Raw genomic sequence first — 22966 nt, 5'->3', positions numbered from 1 at the left:
TTAATTTTTTTAAAGTAGATCAAGCAAGATATTTTTTACTGTGGTGTTCTACTTAAACAAATAAAGCATGTTTCATCTAAACATTGGTCAATCTGCCCTATAGATTAAAATTGTTAAAGGAAAGGTAAACACAACAAGATCATTGCTTGTTGTTTGTTTGTAAATGAAAAGATTGCCTGGGATTACATTAATACTGCTTGTTAAGGAAAAAATGCACAATGTCTTGTTTTTGGAACAAATGCAGATTAAGTTCAAAACTAGATGTATTCAAGTAAAGCAACAAACTTCATTTTGAATTGTTAATATCACAGATTTAAATATGTTATATTTACATGCGCTTAGATGATTTTTTTTGCACTTGGTTCTCAACGGGAACACGGAGCTGCTCTAATGGCCCCTGCTCAGCAAACACAAGCGCTCTGCCATGTGGATTTGAGGGCAACAAAAGATTAGCACAATTTGCAAATAGACAAGCCGAGTTCAAAGGCACGACTGTCTTCCTGCGCTTCCCTTCTTTTGTCTGCGCGCAGCGCGTCGCGGCCCCGAGTGTGAACTCCGCGTCTGACGGAGCTCCGCATCTCAAACCCGCAACAAAGAGCTCCAGATTCATCCAAAATAATAATTTTACTTTTCGTTAACCATTTCGGAATTTTGGAACCATAAATCAGCCTTTAGTCTTTCAAGTCAGATTCCAGCAAATGTTATAAATCCATTAAACATGAGGGATTTTCAGGGGCCTGCTGCAGGGGCGGAGCTTGTGGGGGGGCGTGAAGCCACGCCCTGATCCCCATGAGGTCCCTGGGGGCCTTAAATGAGCAGCCGGCGGCTTCAGAGGAGCAGTCTTGCTCTGGGAGCCCCGTATCATACCTTATTATAACCCCGAACCCTCTGTGGAAGTATGAGCTCCTCGAACCCCGACCAGCGCCTGGAGCACCTGCTGAGCGCCGTGGAGAGCGAGTTCCAGAAGGGCAGCGAGAAGGGAGACGTGTCGGAGAGGGATATTAAAGTGACGCTGGAGGACGCGGAGCTGTGGAACAAGTTCAAAGAGCTGACCAACGAGATGATCGTCACCAAGACGGGGAGGTAGGAGGCCTTTTACGCGCGGGCTGGGCACGTTTTACGCACCATGTTTGATTTGATTTGGATTTGATTTGAAGATTTTATTTCGAACATGCATGCATGTAACTTTACAAAAAAGTAAAAAAAAAATAGAATACAAATATATATATATATATATATATGTACAGCACTTGGGCAGACCTCACGGATCCACCAACATACACGAAACGGATTGAAGTAAACACTTATCCAGTCCTACCCCCGAATCTTACATACATTCCTACATATAACAAGACGAGTTTCAATAAGCTTACTTATAAAAGGCCTAATAAACAAGTGTACGTTGAGAAGAAAGTGTGCGGGAGTTTTCGTTTTAAATTTGGCTACAGCTTTCCTCCAAAGCACCTTTCTGCAAATCAGGTGTTGTGCCAAAAAGTGATTTCCTGCCAGAATCTGATTTCTTCTGATTTCTGGCCGCGGGAGTGCGCACAGCAGCCCGTTGAGCGATAGCGCTAAACCGTCAGATTTTCAGATTATGAAGCTCAAGAATGAGATCAAGTCATATTTAGGCAGAAACAACTTTTCATTTTGGCCTTCAATCAATTTTTGGCAGGTGAAAATGCATATTTTGTGTTGTAATGGTCCTTTAAAAGAGTTAAAAGCAATCGAGCTGTAGTGTTTTTTATATTATGAAGCTCAAGAATGAGATCAAATCATATTTAGGCAGAAACAACCTTTCATTAACTGTATTTGGACTTCAATCAATTTTTGGCAGGTAAAAAGACCCATTTTCAGGGGAGAAATCAGATTCTGGCAGGCAATCACTTTTTGGCACAACACCGGTGTGCAAAAAGTTTTCCACCTCGAATAAGCTACTTATAAAACACCAATACCTACTTTAATAACTGTTCAATACAGTGAATCCAGCTGCGAGTGCAGCTTTGCTTATTTTTTTTATTAATGTATCTATTAATTAATTTATTTATCCAGATAGATAGATAGATAGATAGCAGAGGTGTATAAAGTACTTGAAAAAGTAACTAAGTAAAAGTAGAAATACCATAGCTGAAAAAGATTTTGGTAAAAGTTAAAGTCACCATTAAGAAAATTACTTGAGTAAAAGTCTTAAAGTAGCTCACATTAAATCTACTTAAGTATCAAAAGTATTTTGTGAAAAAATATACTCAAGTACAAAAAGTAAAAGTACAAGTATTTTATAGTACGCATGAAAAGAAGCAACACAACCAAAAATGATCCTTCCCTTGTTTTTTTTATTTCACTTTCAGGTGAATGAAATGTGGTATAGAATAAAACACCACAATAAACTGTCTTTCTTGCAAAATATGATTCTTTGATTATTTTAATTTGTAACGAGCAACAAGGTGGCACATGTCAAAGTAACGAGGTAAAAGTATATTTTTGAACTTTTAAAAATGTAGTGAAGTAAAAGTAAAAGTCCTGATTTAAAAAAATGCAAGTAAAGTACAAATCCTCAAAAAAACGACTTAAGCACTGTAACGAAGTACATCTACTTCGTTACTATACACCTATAGATAGATAGATAGGTAGATAGAAGAGGTGTATAAAGTACTTTATGATGTATTCTCTGTAATTGTAATAACTTTTTTAGGTTTGCTCAGAAGTAAATGCTTTAATTGTAAAACTTGGAAGAGATAAAAGCACTTTTGTCGGACGTGAGACGTAAGGATAAAACTTTCTGATGGATTTATGAACTGATTTAAACACTAAAACCATGTGAGAACTCTTTTTTTAATTTAATGTTAAATGAAGAGGATTGGAGTGTCAGCAGGCGTCGTCTTGAATTATGACTCAATGTTAAGCTGAAAAAACATTAGATTCTAACAGCTGACGTACAATAATATATAATAATAATAATAATAATTAATAATTAATTTAATGGCCTGATTAAAAAAAAACGCAAGTAAAGTACAAATCCTCAAAAAACTACTTAAGTAGTGTAACGAAGTACATCTACTTCGTTACTATACACCTATAGATAGATAGATTGATTGATTGATTGATAGATAGATAGATAGATCAGTTTTTTCGAGGCTGTCATATGTAAAAAGTGTCTCCCCCCCGTGTCTTCCAGGAGGATGTTCCCCGTCCTCCGGGCCAGCGTCTCCGGCCTCGACCCCAACGCCATGTACTCCGTGCTGCTGGACTTCGTGGCGGCGGACAACAACCGCTGGAAGTACGTGAACGGGGAGTGGGTCCCGGGGGGCAAGCCGGAGCCCCAGAGCCCCAGCTGCGTCTACATCCACCCGGACTCCCCCAACTTCGGCGCGCACTGGATGAAGGCGCCGGTGTCCTTCAGCAAGGTCAAGCTGTCCAACAAGCTGAACGGCGGCGGCCAGGTGAGTCGCAGGAGTTGGCAGGAGAGTTTATGAAAAAAATAAATCTAAGCGCATGTAAATATAACATATTTTAAAAAAAAGACATTGTGCATTTTCTTCCTTAACAAGCAGTATTAATGTAATCCCAGGCAATCTTTTCATTTACACACAAACAACAAGCAATGATCTTGTTGTATTTACTTTTCCTTTAACAATTCTAATCTATTGGGCAGATTGACCAACGTTTAGATGAAACATGCTTTATTTATATACCACAGTAAAAAATATCTTGCTTGATCTACTTTATAAAAATTAAGGCGACTTTTTCGCATGAGATTTTTATGTAGATCAAGAAGGACTAGTTTTTGTATAAACTACTCAATTTTTAGTATGTACAAAATTAATTTGCAAGTAAAGTAAACTTAATTTTTGCAAGTAAAGTCAACTTCATTTTTTTCTTTTTTTCTGCTTTTTTAATTTTTTTTCTCTTTCCTTTTTTGTTTTTCTTTCGGCAAGCGGCAAGACATAATTAAACAGTAAATAACAAATAAAATGAAATAAAATGATAAGAAAAGAGGTAAAATAATAAAAGCACAAGTTGCTGAAAAGTAAGGGCAGTAGAGTACAGCAGGTACACATCTCATTCGTGATTTTCAAAAAGTATTTAATTGAAGAGTACGCTTAAATAACAAATAAAATGAAACAAAATAAGAAAAGAGGCAAAACAATAAAAAGCACAGGTTGTTTAAAAATAAGGGCATTAAAGTCCAGCAGGTAGGTATTTAATTTAGGAGTACGCTTCAGTAAACAGTAATGTTTTAAATTTCAATTAATGTAATAATACTTTCTAATAAACGTAATTTAAAAAAAAAACAAAACAAAACCAAAACTACAACAAAGTTATAAAATAACACAAAAAAGCTGTCGTTTTGAGTCAAAGAAAAAAAAATATGACAATGGTGCTAAAAAAAGAGAAAAAAAAAGAAAACCCACCTAAATTAACAATTATCATATTTCTTCATCAAACTGTTTTTTATTATTCTTTTAAATATAATGTTTGATTTGCATTCTTTGGCTTCTGTATCCAGATTGTTCCATATACTGATACCTTTTACAGAAACACAACGTTCCATTAATTTTGTCCGGAATTTTGGGTTTTTTAAAGATCTCTGTTCCTTTTAAGTTATACTTATTATCTTTTTTCAAAATTTTTCTGTAAGTTTTCTTATGAGCTAATTTCCACATAATTTGCAGAATTCTGTGGTCCACATTCAAAAAATTTCAACAGTTTTAACTAAAAAAAAACAAACAAAAAAAAACAAAACCAAAACTACAACAAAGTTATAAAATAACACAAAATAGCTGTCGTCAAACAAAGATAGTCGTATTCTTTTTTGATTCAAAGAAAAAAAAATATAACAATGGTGCTAAAAAGAGAAAGAGAGAAAAAAAAGAAAACCCACCTAACTTAACAATTATCATGATATTTCTTCATCATGTAATGTTTGATTTGTATTTTTTGGCTTCTGTATCCAGATTGTTCCATAAACTGATACCTTTTACAGAAATAATATTAATGACCGTTTTGTTTTGCTTGTTTGTTTTTTTTATAACAGAATAAATCCTCATATTAATGGTTTATTTCGGTTTTGCTGCTATATCTGCAGGCCATGTGATCAATAACGACTGTTTTTCTGCAGATCATGCTGAACTCTCTGCACAAGTACGAGCCCAGGATCCACATCGTGAAGGTGGGAGGAATCCAGAAGATGATCAGCAGCCAGTCCTTCCCCGAGACCCAGTTCATCGCCGTGACGGCCTACCAGAACGAGGAGGTGGGTGTCGGTTCCTCCTAAAGGGGACTTTTTCCTTCTCACTCTTTGGTTTAAGGTTTTTCTCCCATACCCCTTTTACACCAAGCTGGTTCCAGGGCTGGTGCTGGTGCTGGTGCTAGAGCCGGTTCACGGTTGGTTCTAAGTAAGAACCGGTTGAGAACCGTTTGCTTTTACACAAGCTGGTCTGGCCAGCAGCTGGCCAGAGAGCCACGTCATCACGTTACTGTATACGTCACCATTTCCCGGTACAATTAGCTTAGCTGTTAAATAAATAAAAAATAATAATATAAACCTAGTGGAATACTGTAATCCAAGTCTGAATGTGTAAATGCTCCCGGGGAGCTGCGATGCAGAAGCGGGCTGAAGGCTGGAGGAACCACGGATCGAGCGGCTGGGACGCGTCCCCGCGGGCTGGGAGTGGGCACGGAGCCCGCCGACGTTACGGTTGATGGATTGTACCGTAGACCACTGCTGCTTCTGTTTTACATCCATTATTAAATAAATGGATGTAATAATAAAAGAGTCTGCTAACTTAACCGCCGTCTTCAATGCTCCGTTGTTTAAAAACGGCGATCTTCCGTCTTTATTCTGCTTTGGTTGTTCAGTAACACCGCCCCCAGCCCCGCCCCAAGCCCCTGACGTAAGCACGTAGCCCCCAACGTAACACGGTTCTTTACTCTGGACCAGCAAAGAGTTGGTTCTTGTGTAGCACCAGTTTTGAGAGCCAGGAGCCGGTGATTAGGCTGTGTAAAACCAAAGAACTGGTGCTAAGTCTGTTTCTAGCCCAGAACCAGCCCTGGAACCAGCTTGGTGTAAAAGGGGTACCATATAGGAGTTTTTACCTGCCGTTGTTTATGTAATAATTGCTCGGGGGTCTCTGGAAAGATCCTAGAGACAACTTCTGTTAGACGCTATATACATAAAATTGAATTGAAAATTGAATTGAAAGCTTGATTGACCTGTGTGAGCCCGAGCTGACGGCTGCCCCCCCCCACAGATCACCGCCCTCAAGATCAAGCACAACCCCTTCGCCAAAGCCTTCCTGGACGCCAAGGAGAGGTACGGACCCCCCCCTCCGGAGATGTCAGGTGACTGCAGGAGAAGTGAAGCAGCTAAGTTTTTCCTTTCCCCCCCCAGGAGTGACCACAAGGACGTCCCGGACCACGGCGCCGACGGCCAGCAGTCCGGCTACTCCCAGCGTGAGTCCCCCCCCCCCTCCCTAACCTTTAACCTCCCGGAAAACTAATAATCACATAAAAATTATGATAGATGATTTTGAAATAGAAAGAGTTTACGATCATATGTTTTTGGGTGTTATTGACCATAAGTTGTGCTGGAAGCCACATGTTGATCATTTAAAGCAGGGGTCTTCAACCGGTGGTCCGCGACCCTTAGGGGGGCCGCGGAGGAACTGCAGGGGGTCCTCCAACTTAAAAAGAAATAAAGGCTATTTTAACCAAAATAATTTGTGAGAGTTAAAACAAAATATTAATAATATATAGGCTATATATATATGTGTGTACAGGACTGTCTCAGAAAATTAGAATATTGTGATAAAGTCCTCTATTTTCTGTAATGCAAAAATGTCATACATTCTGGATTTATTACAAATCAACTGAAATATTGCAAGCCTTTTATTATTTTAATATTGCTGATTATGGCTTACAGCTTAAGAAAACTCAAATAACCTATCTCAAAAAATTTGAATATTCAGGGAATCTTAATCTTAAACTGTAAACCATAATCAGCAATATTAAAATAATAAAAGGCTTGCAATATTTCAGTTGATTTGTAATGAATCCAGAATGTATGACATTTTTGTTTTTTTAATTGCATTACAGAAAATAAAGAACTTTATCACAATATTCTAATTTTCTGAGATAGATAGATAGATAGATAGATAGATAGATAGATAGATAGATAGATAGATAGATAGATAGATAGATAGATAGATAGATAGATAGATAGATAGATAGATAGATAGATAGATAGATAGATAGATAATAAACAGACAGACATTTCGACTTTTTTCTCGAAGTGCATAATGAAAAAAAGATCTTCCTCCTCTAAAATATTATTTTTATTTTTCTCCTGCCTGGCCCTAATACTCTTCCGTACATATGGATTTATTTATGTATTTTGTTTCATTCTCTAAATCCAAAATGCACTAGTTTATAAAAGCTAACATTTTTTTTTTTTGTGAAAAGGGTAGTCGTCATACGCTTAGGCTTCAGTCTACACCTTATATATATTTTTTTACACCGATGATTTACACCTGTACTTTGGCTTATTTGTGTGGAAATTGAAAGGACCAATAAACTAAAACTAAAACAATCTAACCATGCTGCTGCTGGATTGTTGAGGTCTGATGTCCCCTTGTCCCCTTGTCCCCCCAGTGGGCGGCTGGTTCCTGCCCGGCCAGAGCCCCATCTGCCCCAGCAGCAGCCCCCCCCAGTTCAGCGGCTCGGCCGGCCACTCGTCCGGCTCCTACTGCGAGCGCTACTCCAGCCTGAGGAGCCACCGGGGGGCGCCGTACCCCAGCCACTACCCGCACCGGCCCTCCAGCACCAGTAAGTTAACAGATCTGTTTAACCCTCTAAGACCCGGTGCTCCCGTTCAAAACGTACAATTACAACCAAATAAAACAGCAATAAATCTTTCTGCAGGTTAAACAGGAAGAGTTTCACTTCCATGTCCTGCATTTAGTGTTTCCCCGAGTTTTAATCCATTAAATCGTTTGGAAATATCCCATAATAATCCAGTAAAATTGCAGGAATCTTCATGATTGACATGGCGGGTTATTTCTAAACCTGGAACCTGGAAGTTTAGTCCAGGTTTAGTTTATTCCAGGTCCAGGTTAGTCCAGGTTTAGTTTTTCACCCCACTTCAGGGAGGCTGGTCCAGGTCCAGTTTATTCCATGTCCAGTTTATTCCAGGTCCAGTTTAGTCCAGGTTTAGTTCATTCCAGGTTTAGTTTAGCCCAGGTCCAGTTTAGTCCAGGTCCAGTTTAGTCCAGGTCCAGTTTAGTCCAGGTTTAGTTTAGTCCAGGTCCAGTTTATTCCAGGTCCAGTTTATTCCAGGTCCAGTTTATTCCAGGTCCAGTTTAGTCCAGGTTTAGGTTATTCCAGGTCCAGTTTAGTCCAGGTTTAGTTTAATCCAGGTTTAGTTTAGTCCAGGTTTAGTTTATTCCAGGTCCAGTTTATTCCAGGTTTAGTTTAGCCCAGGTTTAGTTTATTCCAGGTTTAGTTTATTCCAGGTCCAGTTTATTCCAGGTTTAGTTTAGCCCAGGTTTAGTTTAGTCCAGGTTTAGTTTATTCCAGGTTTAGTTTATTCCAGGTCCAGTTTATTCCAGGTTTAGTTTAGCCCAGGTTTAGTTTATTCCAGGTTTAGTTTAGTCCAGGTCCAGTTTAGTCCAGGTTTAGTTTATTCCAGGTTTAGTTTAGTCCAGGTCCAGTTTAGTCCAGGTTTAGTTTATTCCAGGTTTAGTTTAGTCCAGGTTTAGTTTAGTCCAGGTTTAGTTTATTCCAGGTCCAGTTTATTCCAGGTTTAGTTTAGCCCAGGTTTAGTTTATTCCAGGTTTAGTTTATTCCAGGTCCAGTTTATTCCAGGTTTAGTTTAGCCCAGGTTTAGTTTAGTCCAGGTCCAGTTTAGTCCAGGTTTAGTTTATTCCAGGTTTAGTTTAGTCCAGGTTTAGTTTAGTCCAGGTCCAGTTTATTCCAGGTTTAGTTTATTCCAGGTTTAGTTTAGTCCAGGTTTAGTTTATTCCAGGTTTAGTTTATTCCAGGTCCAGTTTATTCCAGGTTTAGTTTAGCCCAGGTTTAGTTTAGTCCTGGTCCAGTTTATTCCAGGTTTAGTTTATTCCAGGTTTAGTTTAGTCCAGGTTTAGTTTAGTCCAGGTTTAGTTTAGTCCAGGTTTAGTTTAGTCCAGGTTTAGTTTAGTCCAGGTTTAGTTTAGTCCAGGTCCAGTTTAGTCCTGGTTTAGTTTAGTCCAGGTTTTTATCCCGGAAAACTAGTCTGTGTGAATTTGCCTCTTGTTCATACTTTTTATCAGAAATTTTCATGAAAGATTACTCAGATAGAAGCCACAGACACATAACGGTTCACCGTGAGTTTTGGAGCTGAGTTCAGCGCCGTATGAAGATGCGATATATAAAATGATATATCTCAAAAACTAAAGTATGAATTAATTCAAGATAAACCTGTGGTTTGAAAGGCTTCTGTTTTACTTTTTCTAGCTGTGGGATTAATGTATTTAGAAAAATATGTGAAAAATTAAAAAACGATTTAAATTCTTTTGACAGTTATTTGCACTTTTTAGCAATTTATTTAGTTAGTATGGACTTGTAACATCCAGATTATTAAAGACTGGCTTATATTTATATTTTGATGCATAGCAAATAAAATGACTCCATAAAACGGCAGTACAGCAGAAATGTAAACCTGTGCTTCGGCGGTTAACCTGGTCTTCCGTCCCCAGACTCCTACATGGACAACTCGTCCGGCGGCCTGCCGGCCCACGACTCCTGGTCCCTGCAGATCCCCAACTCCTCGGGGATGGGGACGCTGTCCCACAGCAGCAACGCCTCGTCCAACTCCAGGTGAGCCTCCGGCCACAATAATAATAATACTTTTTATTTAAAGGCACCTTTCTTGGCACTCAAGGTCGCCGTACACATCACATTAAAAAAAAACCAGCAGAACACATTTAAAAACATCAGAAAACATTTAAAAACAGCAGCAGTAAAAGTAAAGAAAAAAAGAAACAACAGAAAGAGGCAGAGAAATGAGCATTACGTGAGGTAGGCAGTTTTGAGCAGATTTTTGAGTTGGTTTTGAGTTGTGATTTTAAATGAGTCAATCAGAAACTTTGAAATTGCCCCTCGGGGATAAATAAAGTATTTCTGATTCTGATTCTGATTCTGATCAGTGTGTTTAAATGGTTTCCTTTTTAATTCAGAATTAAAATTAAATCCGATTTAAAATGAGTAAAAATTACCATGTAAACACCTACCGGTAATTCCGAATGAAAATGTCCATTCCGAATGAAACTTAATTCCAAAGTAAGTGGCTGGTTTACTCCGATATTAAATCTGAATAGAATAATTCCGCGATCATGTATACACTCATTCCGCTTTAAACTAATTCCTGTCTTTCTGCGCTGCTCGTTCGCTTGCCCGTCTGTCTCCATGACGCTTATATTCCGCGCTGGGCTTGTTTTCCAAACAAAGTTTCAAGATGGCAGCACGCAGTAAACGGTGGTCAAGAGCAGAGACGATTTATTTAATAAATAGCTTAGAGGACCAGGAAATAATTAAAAGAACAGATGGCAGGAAACATAAAAATTGTGAACTTTTCAAAATTGTAGCGGCTAAGTTTGTTTTTCTTCCGGTAGACGTAACTTCCGTCCGCCACCCTATCCAATCAGAACCCTTCCCAACCCCCAGACTTTAAGCGGAATTGGATAAAGCCAATCAAACGTGTTTTCTATGTAAACCTTAATTCAGAATTACTATTTACATGTAAATTTGAAGGTAAATTGTTTAATTCTGAATTATTTAATTCTGAATAATTAATTCCAAATTAAAAAACATGTAACCGTGGCCAGCGTGCTGTCCAGGATGACACCCAGGCTCTTAGCTTGGGGGGAGGGTGAAACAGTGGAGTTGTCAATAGTGAGAGAAAAGCTGTCGGTTTTGGATAAAGTGGGTTTGGTGCCAACGAGGAGAACCTCAGTTTTATTACTGTTTCATTTAAGGAAGTTTTGGATGCACCAGGTTTTTATTTCAGAAATGCAGTCAGTAAAGGGAGGTGAGCGGGAGAGAGGACGAGGGTTTGGTGGAGAGGTAGAGCTGGGTGTCATCAGCATAGCAGTGGAAATTAATGTTGAATTTACGGAAGATATCAGTTAGATATTAGAGAATGGAGTTGGGAAGCAACTGTTTTTTCAAGGATTTTGGGAATGAAGGGTAGATCGGATATAGGACGGAAGTTGTCGAAGTTGGAGGGGTCGGCACCGGGTTTTTTCAAAGTCATGACCAGGGTTGTCCCGATCAGGATTTTTTAACTCCCGATCACTTGAGTTTGAGTGTCTGCCGATTTTTCACGATCAGATCACTTTTTTTGGCTCCCGATACATTTCCGATACTTTTTCCCGATCAGATACATTTTGGCAATGAATTCAAAAAGAAAGAAAAAAAAGAGGACTAAAACTCAAATTATCCCACGTTTCTTTTATTGTCCATTGGAGAACAACATGGACATATATTTCAACAAAGCTTATCAGCTCTGGTGCCACAAAATATAAAAACATGAAAGTGTAAACTAAAACAAAAAAGTGCAGAATAGTGCAATAACAAAAACAAATACATTTAACTTCAAAAGAGGTAGTTGAATGACATCCAGTCAAACTCACAAACACAAGAAAATTAAAATACTTTTTGGCTTAACCTTAGTGCAACATTCTGAATGGCATGAAATGAATAGCAGCAGCTTAATGCAACATATATAACATATATAACATTTCACAATTCAAACATGTAAACCATGTTAGTTTCGCTTAACACCGACCGGAAATGACGCCGGCCGCCGGCCGGAAGTGACGTTAAATGCAACAATATATAAAACGATTTATTATATATTAAAAACATTAATAACTAGGTATGTCCCGATACTTTTTTGGCCAATACCAATGTTTTGAAAATGCCGTGATCGGGCCTGATCGATCGGGACAACACTAGTCCTGACCCCTGACCTCTGCTGACCCCTGTCCTCTCGTCCACAGCCAGTACCCCAGCCTGTGGTCGGTTGCCGGCACCACGCTCGCCCCGTCCGGCTCGGCCTCCGGCTCCATCCCCGGCGGCCTGACCTCCCAGTTCCTGCGGGGCTCGTCCTACACGGGCCTGACGTCCTCGCTGCCCGTGTCCTCGCCGTCCTCCATGTACGACCCGGGCCTGGGCGACGTCGCCGTGGGCGACGGCCAGTTCGAGAGCTCCATCGCCCGGCTGACGGCCACCTGGGCGCCGGTGGCCCAGAGCTACTGAGGCGGGTTCTGGAGACTCCTGCCGGACCGGTCCAGACCAAGACCTGCACGGACCGGTCCGGGTCCGAGCCCAACGCGGTCCGCCTCCGTTTCACGGGAGAACCGGGTCTCGAGGTGCGTTCACGCAGAAGAGGATCCGTTCAGTTTCTTCTGGGAAACTTTCACCGTCGGACTGCTGAGGCGTGAAAACGGCGCCGACCCGGTGGGACCGGAGGCAGACCCAGATCTCCGGGGCTCTAACTTTAAGTGTGAAACCCGACAGGAAACCCGGGTCTCGGGCGGGGCGTTCGGCACCAGACGGACCAGCGGACTCAGGAGAACCAGGGTCTCGTTCCGTCCTTCTGTTGAATCCTTGGAGTTCTGGCTCCAAGCGGGCCGAGACCAGCGGTCCACTGACCTCGCCAGAGTCAGCGCCTGAACGCACCTCCAGATTCTCTGACTCTGAACCAGCCAGGCGGTTCCGGTTCTTGTGGATCAACCTGCATCTCTCTCTGTCTTCAGTTATCGACTCCAAAAGTCGAAAAGAGCTTTTTCATTCCCTGTTAGTGTTAAACGGCTTTTTTACCGAGATGTTCAGAAACCTTCAGCTTCTCTCTTCTCCAGTCCGGACTGAACCGTCTGCTTGTCTCAGCTTTACCCGTAAACCGGAGGTCCGTCTGCATACGTGTATATAAACTACAGAGTGTCCCGGGTCTTTAGAAACGTTTCTCTCTGCAGTAGAGTCCTGAGTGAAGTGCCTTCAGCGGCGGACGCCCGTCCGGCCAGCGCCTGTACAGAAACTTATCTATTTGTATTTGAACCTGCTGTACGTTTTATTTATGTCATTTAATAATAAATTAAAAGTATTTGTTTTTCTTGTATATTTGTGTGTGTTTCATTGCGATGCTGCGTGGAAATAAACGTGCACAGCATTGAATAAACCTTTTTCCTGTGGTGAAGTCCTGGACCGTGAAATCCGGGTCCAAACGCACATGTGGTCGGATCATCTGATTACAGAAACATTACAATAAAAACAAGTCCTTTAAGACCCTCCAATAACCCTCTCGAGACCTATAAAGGGTTAAAAACACTCATGTAGTTTTTAATATTTAGGGAGGGAAACAAAAACGTCTCCTTGGTACAGAAGCTGCCACCTCAGTGGAAGAAAAATAGAGTCATTATAACAATATAACATGAACATTAATGGATAAACAATATCTTTTTCCACTTTGAATAATTTATGACCACAATATAAATATTATATTGTAAGAACATAACATGATAAATATGTATATTGTAATGTCGTAATGATGATATATTATTCAAACATGAAATATATATATTGTAATAACGTGATAAAATGTAAAAAATATATATAGAACATGAACTTTTCACGTTATGATATGATACGGCTCTGATTTTCTTTTAAAGATGGTGGCAGTTCTACGCTTCCGTACCTTTTGTAATATTTTTGTAATACTGTATTTGACCCGGTCTTTGTACGTTTTGACTGTATAGAAACGTAATTCTTGCCATTGTAAGAATGAGATGTACCTGCTGTACTCTACTGCCCTTACTTTATAACAACTTGTGCTTTTTATTATTTTACCTCTTTTCTTATCATTTTATTTCATTTTATTTGTTATTTACTGTTTAATTGTGTTTTGCCGCTTTTAAAAATATTGATGTTAAGCATTTTGAATTACCTTGTGTTGAATTGTGCTATACAAATAAACTTGCCTTGCCTTGGTGTTCTGGCCCCTTACGTGGACGACAACTTTAACCACCAATTATACGTAAAATGGTCTCGTTCATTAAATGTGCGCTGACAGTTTATGTCCCAGAATAACAGATGATAGATGAACTAACTGAACGTCTGCTGGCTCCAGCCGGCGGTTGGGCCCGTTCAGGAGGTCAGCGGTGGGAGGGGTTTGGCTCTCCGGCTGACGGAGGTTCCAGTGATGGAGTGGTCAACACCCAGGTGCAAATGAAAACTGGGGGTCATGAGGCCACAGGCAAACAGTCGCCAAGCAGCCATGTGACCTGCAGGTGGCGGGTCCATGGCCACGGGGCGGGGCCGGCCTCAGGACGCGGCCTCAGGACCTCCAGGTTAAACCTGGGCCACATCTATGGGGCTTTAAGGTGGTCTGAGCTTCAGAAGTTCTGATAAAAGCCAGCGAACCCGAGCTGATAACTACGGAAGAGTTTTAGGGCCATGCAGGAGAAAAAATATTTGAGAGGGGACGATTTTTTTTTTATTGTGCACTTCGAGAAAAAAGTTGAAATGTCGAAATTAATGTTGTATTCTTGAAATACAATTTCAAGAATAAAGTCGAAATTTCAATAATAAAGACGAAACTTCGCCTTTTTTCTCAACATTTTAACTTTATTCACGAAATTTTGACTTTTTTCTTGAGATTAATATTTCAACATTCATCTCAACATTTCGACTTTTTTCTTGACATTTTGACTTTATTCTCAAAATTGTACTTCAACATTAATCTCGACATTTCAACTTTTTTCTCGACATTTCGACTTTTTTCTCGACATTTCGACTTTTTTCTCGACATTTCAACTTTTTTGTTAAAATTGTACTTCAACATTAATCTCGACATTTCGACTTTTTTCTCGAAGTGCATAATGAAAAAAAAATCTTCCTCCTCTAAAATATTATTTTTATTTTTCTCCTGCCTGGCCCTAATACTCTTCCGTAGATAACAAACTAGCATCAACTCCTTTAAACACTCAGCGGGTTCCAAAACAGAAGCTGGACCAACGGACGAATGACTCACTTCTGGACGGTTTCACACCCGGAGTCAGTCCACTTATGAAAGGGGCTCCAGAGTTCACCGTTGTGGTAAAAACGTATTTACACTTCTGTATCATGTCTAAACCACGAGGTGACTGTCCGGACTGAGACTCATCCGAGTTACCAGGAATAAAACATGACGGATGAGCCAGATGTCAGTGGATTTAATTAAGGAATTGCAAGCAAGTGGGTCAGAACATAAATCAGGCTCTGGATTCAGGAATGACAGAACAAGGGATGAAAGAATTACTTTAGACACCACAGATGATGACTAGTCCTTACGATTCTGGTAAACACGTCATTGTAACACCAAAAAAATATAAATATCAGTTGACAAAATCTGTATCCGGGCCAAGGCTAGTACCTCCATCAGTAGATTTAGTTAATCAAGGCTGGTACCTCCATCAGTAGATTTAGTTAATCAAGGCTGGTACCTCCAGATCCCGATTCTTAAGATTCAGAATCGATTATCAAGATTTGATTCGATTCCATTCCGATATTGATTTGGGTTAGTTTTATTAAATTATTTTTATTAAAACTGTTTTTTGAGCTGTTAACTGAATTAAATGACAGTCGTTCTGCAACATATTAATACTAGTATTATATTGAGATTCAACAGCAAGTATTGGCAGCTAATGATGCTGTAAGGACCAATCAGCTCCCAGAATGCTGATAGAACTGCTTTCAGAAACATCGTGGAGCAGAATTACCAAACAGATCCAGGGCAGCAAACAGAGACGTATAAAATCAGTTTGATTTTTTCCCAGATTCCGTTTTTATTGTTTCCATTTTTGGTCTATTTCGATTTTTAATTTTTGAGAATTTGGTTTTTAGCATTTTATGCAAATATTACCCCAAGACAGTATATAAAGTAATGAAATATAGACAATTTATGCAATTATAACTGAAAACTTGAAAACTAACTGAAAAAATGTTTTCATACCTTTAAACATATTTAAAGGCCAAAACATGGCACTAGTTATTCTCGTGTCCAACAAAACATTCCTTTTTTGGACATAAACAAAAAAATACCAAAAGTTTTTATTTATTTATTTCTCAGGACAATGCACATTAATGAACATATATACATATGTAAATGTGCCAGATTGTAGCACAAGGCTAGTTTCCATCTGTAGTCCATATAGGCAGGTAAGGTGTTAAAAGCAGAGAAGATAAAAATGCAATAAGAAAAAGAAAACAGAACAAAGACAAGTACAATTAGTGAAGACAAGTAGAATTAGTAAAATGAGAATGATAAAAAAAAGTTAGTAGGTAGGAGGAGGCCCAAACACACATAAGGTGTGTGTACACATTTGTTGACCTCTGAGCCATATTTTTATCTGGTTTTTAAAAGTTGTTAAAGAGGGGCATTTCCTTATGTGTACAGGTATAGAATTCCATAACGCACTACCCTTTATGGATAGTGCGTTATGGCTAAAAGCAGTTTTTCTGAACGGAACCTCTACGACTCTGTTGGACACTGCTCGAGTGACCCGCGACTGTCGGTATTTAAACAATTCCTGGAGGCAAGGTGGTGCCAGGCCATGTAGGGTTTTATACATTAGACAACTGTATGAGAATTTGCAAAAGTTGTCGAAGCTTAAGTTGTAATGTAAAAATGAAAAAAATTGATCTTTAGACATATGAATCAATTTTTAGGAATTAATATGAGAATCGATTTAGAATTGGCAAAAATAAATTTTTTCAACACAGGCCTAGTCTCCATATCAACAGCCATCTTCTTGGACAACCACCACCAGCATCCTCCAGAGATGATCACACTCATTAGTAGAAAGTCGTTTTTTATTTAGTTCAGCAGATGAAAGAGCTGAAGGTCCGAGCTCCTCGTTTCTTTATGCTGCATTTATGAGCCACTTGTCCAAGAAGAGGATGTTTGCTGATGCTCTTTGCTCAGTCTGGATCAGTAAACGGGTCCTGCTGGTCCTGCTGGTTACGACGCGTGTGTGTGTGTGTGTGTGTGCTGTGTACACCCCAACCTGCAGCCACTGTTGGTCTTCCCTAATGGACAGATGGGGCTTGACTTTGCCGTCTCCGCCCCTGGAAGTGTGTCTGATAAATACGCTTTGCAGAGTGTGCCCGGCACCCAGGTGTGGAGGACAGATGCTGGTCCCCGGTAACTGAGACCGGGGGGGGGGGGGGGGGGGGCTCGTACCAGATGTGCATGCTGGGACCTGGTCTGGAGGAGACGTGACCCCGATCCCAACAAGGTCGGGTCGTGTAAGATGTTTAGAAACTTGATGAGAAACGATGGAAGCTACAAGTCTGAAAAACGAACCAGAAAGGAACATCTTAGAAGTAATTAGTTAATTATCTGCAGGGACAAGACATGATGGGACAAACAGCATCTCAGAGACAGACATCATTAAAGATTGAGTTTATCAATCTGGTACGTAATCAATACAATTCAGAATAACTTTTCTTCAGCATAAAATTGGAAAATTGGTTTAAACATCTCACCATAAACAGCAGCATCGTTCTACGAGGTTTGGAAGACCTGCAACAACTTGTGCTTTTTATCATTTTATTTCATTTTATTTGTTATTTACTGTTTAATTGTGTCTTTCTGCTTTTAATGTTGATGTAAAGCACTTTGAATTACCTTGTGTTGAATTGTGCTATATTAATAAACTTGCCTTGCAGGTCCAGATCCAGACCTGCAGGTTAAAATGTCCAACTTTAGCAGAAATAAACACATTTACAGTCGCTCAGATTTTGTATCCATGACAACCTTATGGGGGTTTATGTTCCTCATGAGATGAAATTAGATAAAACAGATTATGGATAATTAGAGGCGTGATCGGTGATCGGTGATCGGTGGTCAACGGCTAGCCAAGCGGGTGTTTAATTACTCTGCTCGTCACTTTAGGCCCTTAACTATTATTGATAGTAATTCATTATCGTATTTAGGGGTTAATTAATGAAATTAGATGCTGATCTTTTGCTGGAAAAACCTTATTAGATTTTTCATAAGCCCAGCTCAAAAAAAGACATTATTTACGAGGAAGTGGTTAAAACCAGAACAACCTACGGTGGATGAGTGGATAGACATAATTTATATATTTAAGATGGAAAGAACGACCTTTGCCATAAGATTGCAACAAGGAGTGTTTTTGAAAAGATGGATTATTTATGTCACATCGGAACATCTTTTATCTAATGCTAAAGCTTGGTTTTACGTCCCTCTCTCCCCTTTTGTTTTGCTTTGTCTTTTTACACGTCTTGTAAAGGTTTGGTAGTAGCATAAAGGTGCATCCCTGTTCTAGGAAGTTTAGCTCTTATAATATGGTGGAAGCATCTTTTTATCTTTGTATTATTTGTATAGTCTAAGTCAAGATATACTGCTAGGCAAGGCAAGGCATGTTTATTTATATAGCACAATTCAACACAAGGTAATTCAAAGTGCTTTACATTGACATTAAAAGCGGCAAGACATAATTAGACAGTAAATAACAAATAAAATTAAATACAATTATGAGAAAAGAAGGTAAAATAATAAAAAGCACAAGTTGCTGAAAACTAAGGGCAGTAGAGTACAGCAGGTACATCTCATTCACGGTTTTCAGAAAGTATTTAATTTAGGGGTACGCTTAAATAACAAATAAATGAGATAAAATGATAAGAAAAGGGTTAAAATAATAAAAAGCACAAGTTATTAAAAAGTAAGGACAGTAGAGTACAGCAGGTAAGTATTTAATTAAACAGTAATGTTTTTAGGCCTGATTTAAAGGATCTACAGTTGCAGCAGACCTCAGGTCTACAGGAAGTTTGTTCCACCGGTGAGGAGCAGAATAACTGAACGCTGCCTCACCTTGCTTGGTTCTTGGTCTTGGGACAAACAACAAACCAGATCCAGATGAACCTCAGGGGTCTGGGAGCTTCATAGGAACTAACAGATCCAGCATGTATTTTGGTCCAAGACCATTCAGGTCTTTGTACCTGGCAGCGTTCTGGATCAGCTGCAGCTGCCTGATAGATTTCTTGTTAAGGCCTGTAAAGATGCCATTGCAATAATCCAACCAACTGAAAATGAATGCATGAATAAGTTTTTCCATGTCTTGTTTAGACAGAATCCCCTTAATTCTAGCAATGTTTTTCAGGTGGTAATAGGCAGATTTAGTGATAAACTTTAGATGGCTGTTGAAGTTCAGGTCTGAGTCAATAATTACACCCAGATTTCTGGCTTGATTTGTAGCTGTCAGTGACATGGAGCCAAGGTGAGCGCTGATCTTTTCCCTTTCATATTTAGGGCCAAAAATGATCACCTCTGTCTTTTCTGCATTTAGCTGGAGAAAATTCTGGCACATCCACTCATTGATTTGATGAATACAGTTACTCAATGAGAGTAGGGGACTGTAGTCATGTGACTGAAATATAGAGCTGTGTGTCATCGGCATAAGTATAGTAGGAAATGTTGTGATGTTCCATAATCTGAGCTAGGGGTAGCATAGATGTTGAATAGAAGCGGTCCGAGAATGGACCCTTGAGGAACCCCACATGTGATCTTGGTTCTCTCAGACTCATGGTTTCCAATTGAAACAAAAAAGGCCCTATCTTGCGAGTAAGATTTAAACCATTGAAGCACAGTGCCAGTAAATCCCACCCACTTTTCCAATCTGCTGAGAAGAATGTTATGATCAACTGTGTCGAATGCAGCACTGAGATCCAGTAATACCAGAACAGAGGATTTGCCTGCATCATTATTCAGATGAACATCATTTAAGACTTTGATGAGTACAGTCTCAGTGCTGTGGTGTGGTGCGTTAAAAAGATTGTTTTGCATCATAAAAGCATGGATTTGCTGGAAAACGACCTTTTCAATGATTTTCCCCAAAAATGGCAGATTTGATATTGGCCTATAGTTACTAAGTGTTGTAGCATCCAGATTTGATTTTTTTAGAAGAGGTTTTATTACTGCAGTTTTCAAGGCCTGGGGAAACTGGCCTGTTTGAAGAGAAGTATTTATTATCTGCAATACATCCGGTTTTAAAAAAGTTCTATGTGACTCAACTGTAATTTTTGAGATGAATATACAGGACTGTCTCAGAAAATTAGAATATTGGGATTTTCTGTAATGCAATTACAAAAACAAAAATGTCATATATTCTGGATTCATTACAAATCAACTGAAATATTGCAAGCCTTTTATTATGTTAATATTGCTGATCATGGCTTACAGCTTAAGAAAACTCAAATATCCTATTTCAAATCTTAATCTTAAACTGTAAACCATAATCAGCAATATTAAAATAATAAAAATCAATATTTCAGTTGATTTGTAATGAATCCAGAATGTATGACATTTTTCTTTTTTTAAATTGCATTACAGAAAATAAAGAACTTTATCACAATATTCTAATTTTCTGAGACAGTCCTGTATGACAATTGTGAATTGTCAGGATGAGGCACATGTGAACCCTAAAAACCATAAAAAGAGAGAATAACGGATCTGATCGACCCGTTACCATGACGACAGTCAGAACCTGGAGAAGTATCAGAACTAACCAGGATCTTTACATGATGTTTGACGTGTTTTCTGTTGTGACTAAACCAGTTCCATCAGTCCCTGATCGCCGGGTTCTGTTCTGCTTTGTGGGACCCGGGTTTCCAGACCGGCCTCTTCGTCCCCTCCAGCACCACAAAACCAGAACCCGACAGCGTGCTGTCCCCCCACGTCCACGTCCCCCTCTTCGTCCCTCATGTCCCCGTCCTCCGGTTCCAGGAATAGAAGACGCGTGATGATGGCGGTGAGTCAGGCTGCAAGGCCTTGTGGGTGATTTACGAGCGGTGGGTTCTGGAGCGGTGGGTCGGGGCAGCTGGGAGGAGGAGTGTTTGCAGACGGGCCACCTCGCCCCCCCGGCCCTCTGATGTCTGTGTGTCTTCATTAATGAAGACATTCTGGTACCTGGGTGAGACATTGCTGTCAGCTGAGCAGACGGTGACTCCTGCCTGAACCTCCAGCCGCACAGTCATGCTGCCGCCCCCCCGACCCAGCGCAGGCCTGCCGGGCCCCGGACCAGCAGGACCCGGACCAGCCGGAACGAAGGAAGTGGACGTTGTCGAAAATGTCTCATATGCCTTTTATATGATCTCCTTCTTAGGGGCTTAAAGGGGACCTATTATGAAAAACAGGTTTTCTCTTGCTTTAACATATATAAAGTGTTCTCCCTTCAGCCTGCCAACTCAGAGAAGGAGGAAAGCAACCAAATTCTGCAGTGTCTGTACAGCCGCCCGGTAGAGCCGTCCAGTGTGATGTGGATCTACGAGCTGTTCAGATTCTGCTGATTTTCGTTACATAACCAAAATGCAAACCACGGCCACAACTAAACACCGTGTCCTAACTGAATGCGAGCGTCCGACTATCGCGTCGCACTGCGTGACATCGGACGCTCTCTGTCCATCTCCCTCCAGCAGCTGCCACTTTATTGAGGTTTTTGTAGTGAAATGAGGAGGAATCATAGAGATAACTTCTCATTTCAACTAACTGGATCAGTCGTTCCTCATCCATGACTGTTTCCAACAGCGTTTTCAACCGGCTTTCAACGCGAGCAACGGGAAGAAAATAGAATCAGGGTGTCCGACAAATGTTCAGCTCAAAACGGCACGCCGCGTCTCTGCGCAGCGCTGCATCACTGCGGCCAGTTAGGACAGTCCAATAAAAGATAAAGCAATGGAATTGATTTTGTCGCTGACGCTTGCTCGCATCGCATGCAGTTATGACACGGTAACTCCACCGACTGGAGCTTCCACCATTTCTTCGTAGCGGTGTATCGCGTCATTCAGGCAGCCAATCAGCACAGTGCCTCATTATCATAGCCCCACCCACTCAGAATCCCTCATAGATAATGAGGTTAGAGAATGGGATGATAAAGACATGGCTTAGAGGCTGAATTTCTAATTTATTTAGAAAAAACAATCAAAAGCTTGTTTTTAAGACATTCAAGGCCTGTTTAAAATAGGTATTAGATGCTAATAATAGGACCCCTTTAATTCATCTATCGCTAAGTCCCATCCCCCTTAGTTACTGTTGCTAATGCATATATTATCTATTTTACAATGGCGACTTGTTTGAGACGCGTTATTGGACACAAAAGTGAACATGTGTCAACGTGGATCATCCAAATGAGACTTAAATACGTCTTGAAGGGAAATGTAGAACATCTAGAAGAAGATCTGGTCGGTGATCAGGTTAAATAAACATAAGGTAGACTTGTAGTCCAGACCACCTAAACCGAGACCAGGACCAAGACTAGAGAGTACCAAGACCAGGACTAGTTCAGCTCAAGACCGAGACCAAACCTAGTAATGTCCTGATCCTGCGTGATTGTAGAACATCATCACCATCCTGGTTCAGCTAGTTTCCATATGAGCTTGTATTCAACTGCAGCACAATAACACAGAGAAGTGGATGATGATGTTGAACTCACTATAAATGTTTTCATCCATCAGCTGAGATCAGATATGTGTGGCGACTGCACTACCGCTATTTCTACATTATTGGAGGATTCACTCCAGTGCTGTTAAGGATTGACACGACTACTAACTAGTCCCAAAGTATCTACCAGAATAACCAGCTCCAACACCCCCTCCACCTCAGAAAAGTCATGAATAGTAAATGTTACCGATTTAAATTGGACTGAATTTGGAGATGAAACCTGAATTTTAGATATTAAAGATTGAAATTACATTATTTTCCATTATAGTAATCAGATTACACTGAAGAACTGCTGATACCAGATTCTGTCACCTTGGCGTGCAACGGCATCTCAGTTATCCAAGTCCAAGACCTGGACAGACTGAGAGATCTGAGACCGGGACAAGACCAACACCACAAAAAGAGAACTGGAGAACTACAAATCCACCGTTAAGG

The 22966-nt window shown here is 40.1% G+C and overlaps 1 protein-coding gene across 1 annotated transcript; it reads left to right on the top strand.

Annotated features, from left to right (window-relative positions):
* Window positions 1-879: 879 nt before the first annotated feature.
* Window positions 880-13552, top strand: tbxta (T-box transcription factor Ta). The gene is made up of 8 exons (XM_061742114.1): window positions 880-1083; window positions 3173-3437; window positions 5117-5251; window positions 6249-6310; window positions 6389-6450; window positions 7648-7821; window positions 9729-9849; window positions 12033-13552. Exons 1-8 carry the CDS (start codon window positions 899-901, stop codon window positions 12289-12291), a joined length of 1263 nt encoding a protein of 420 aa, XP_061598098.1. The 5' UTR covers window positions 880-898; the 3' UTR covers window positions 12292-13552.
* The last annotated feature ends 9414 nt before the right edge of the window (window positions 13553-22966 follow it).

This window comes from Cololabis saira, chromosome 15 (assembly GCF_033807715.1).
Source record: "Cololabis saira isolate AMF1-May2022 chromosome 15, fColSai1.1, whole genome shotgun sequence".
NCBI lineage: Eukaryota > Metazoa > Chordata > Actinopteri > Beloniformes > Belonidae > Cololabis > Cololabis saira.
Note: the sequence above shows the minus strand (reverse complement) of the source record. Positions and strands in the feature narration are given on the sequence as shown.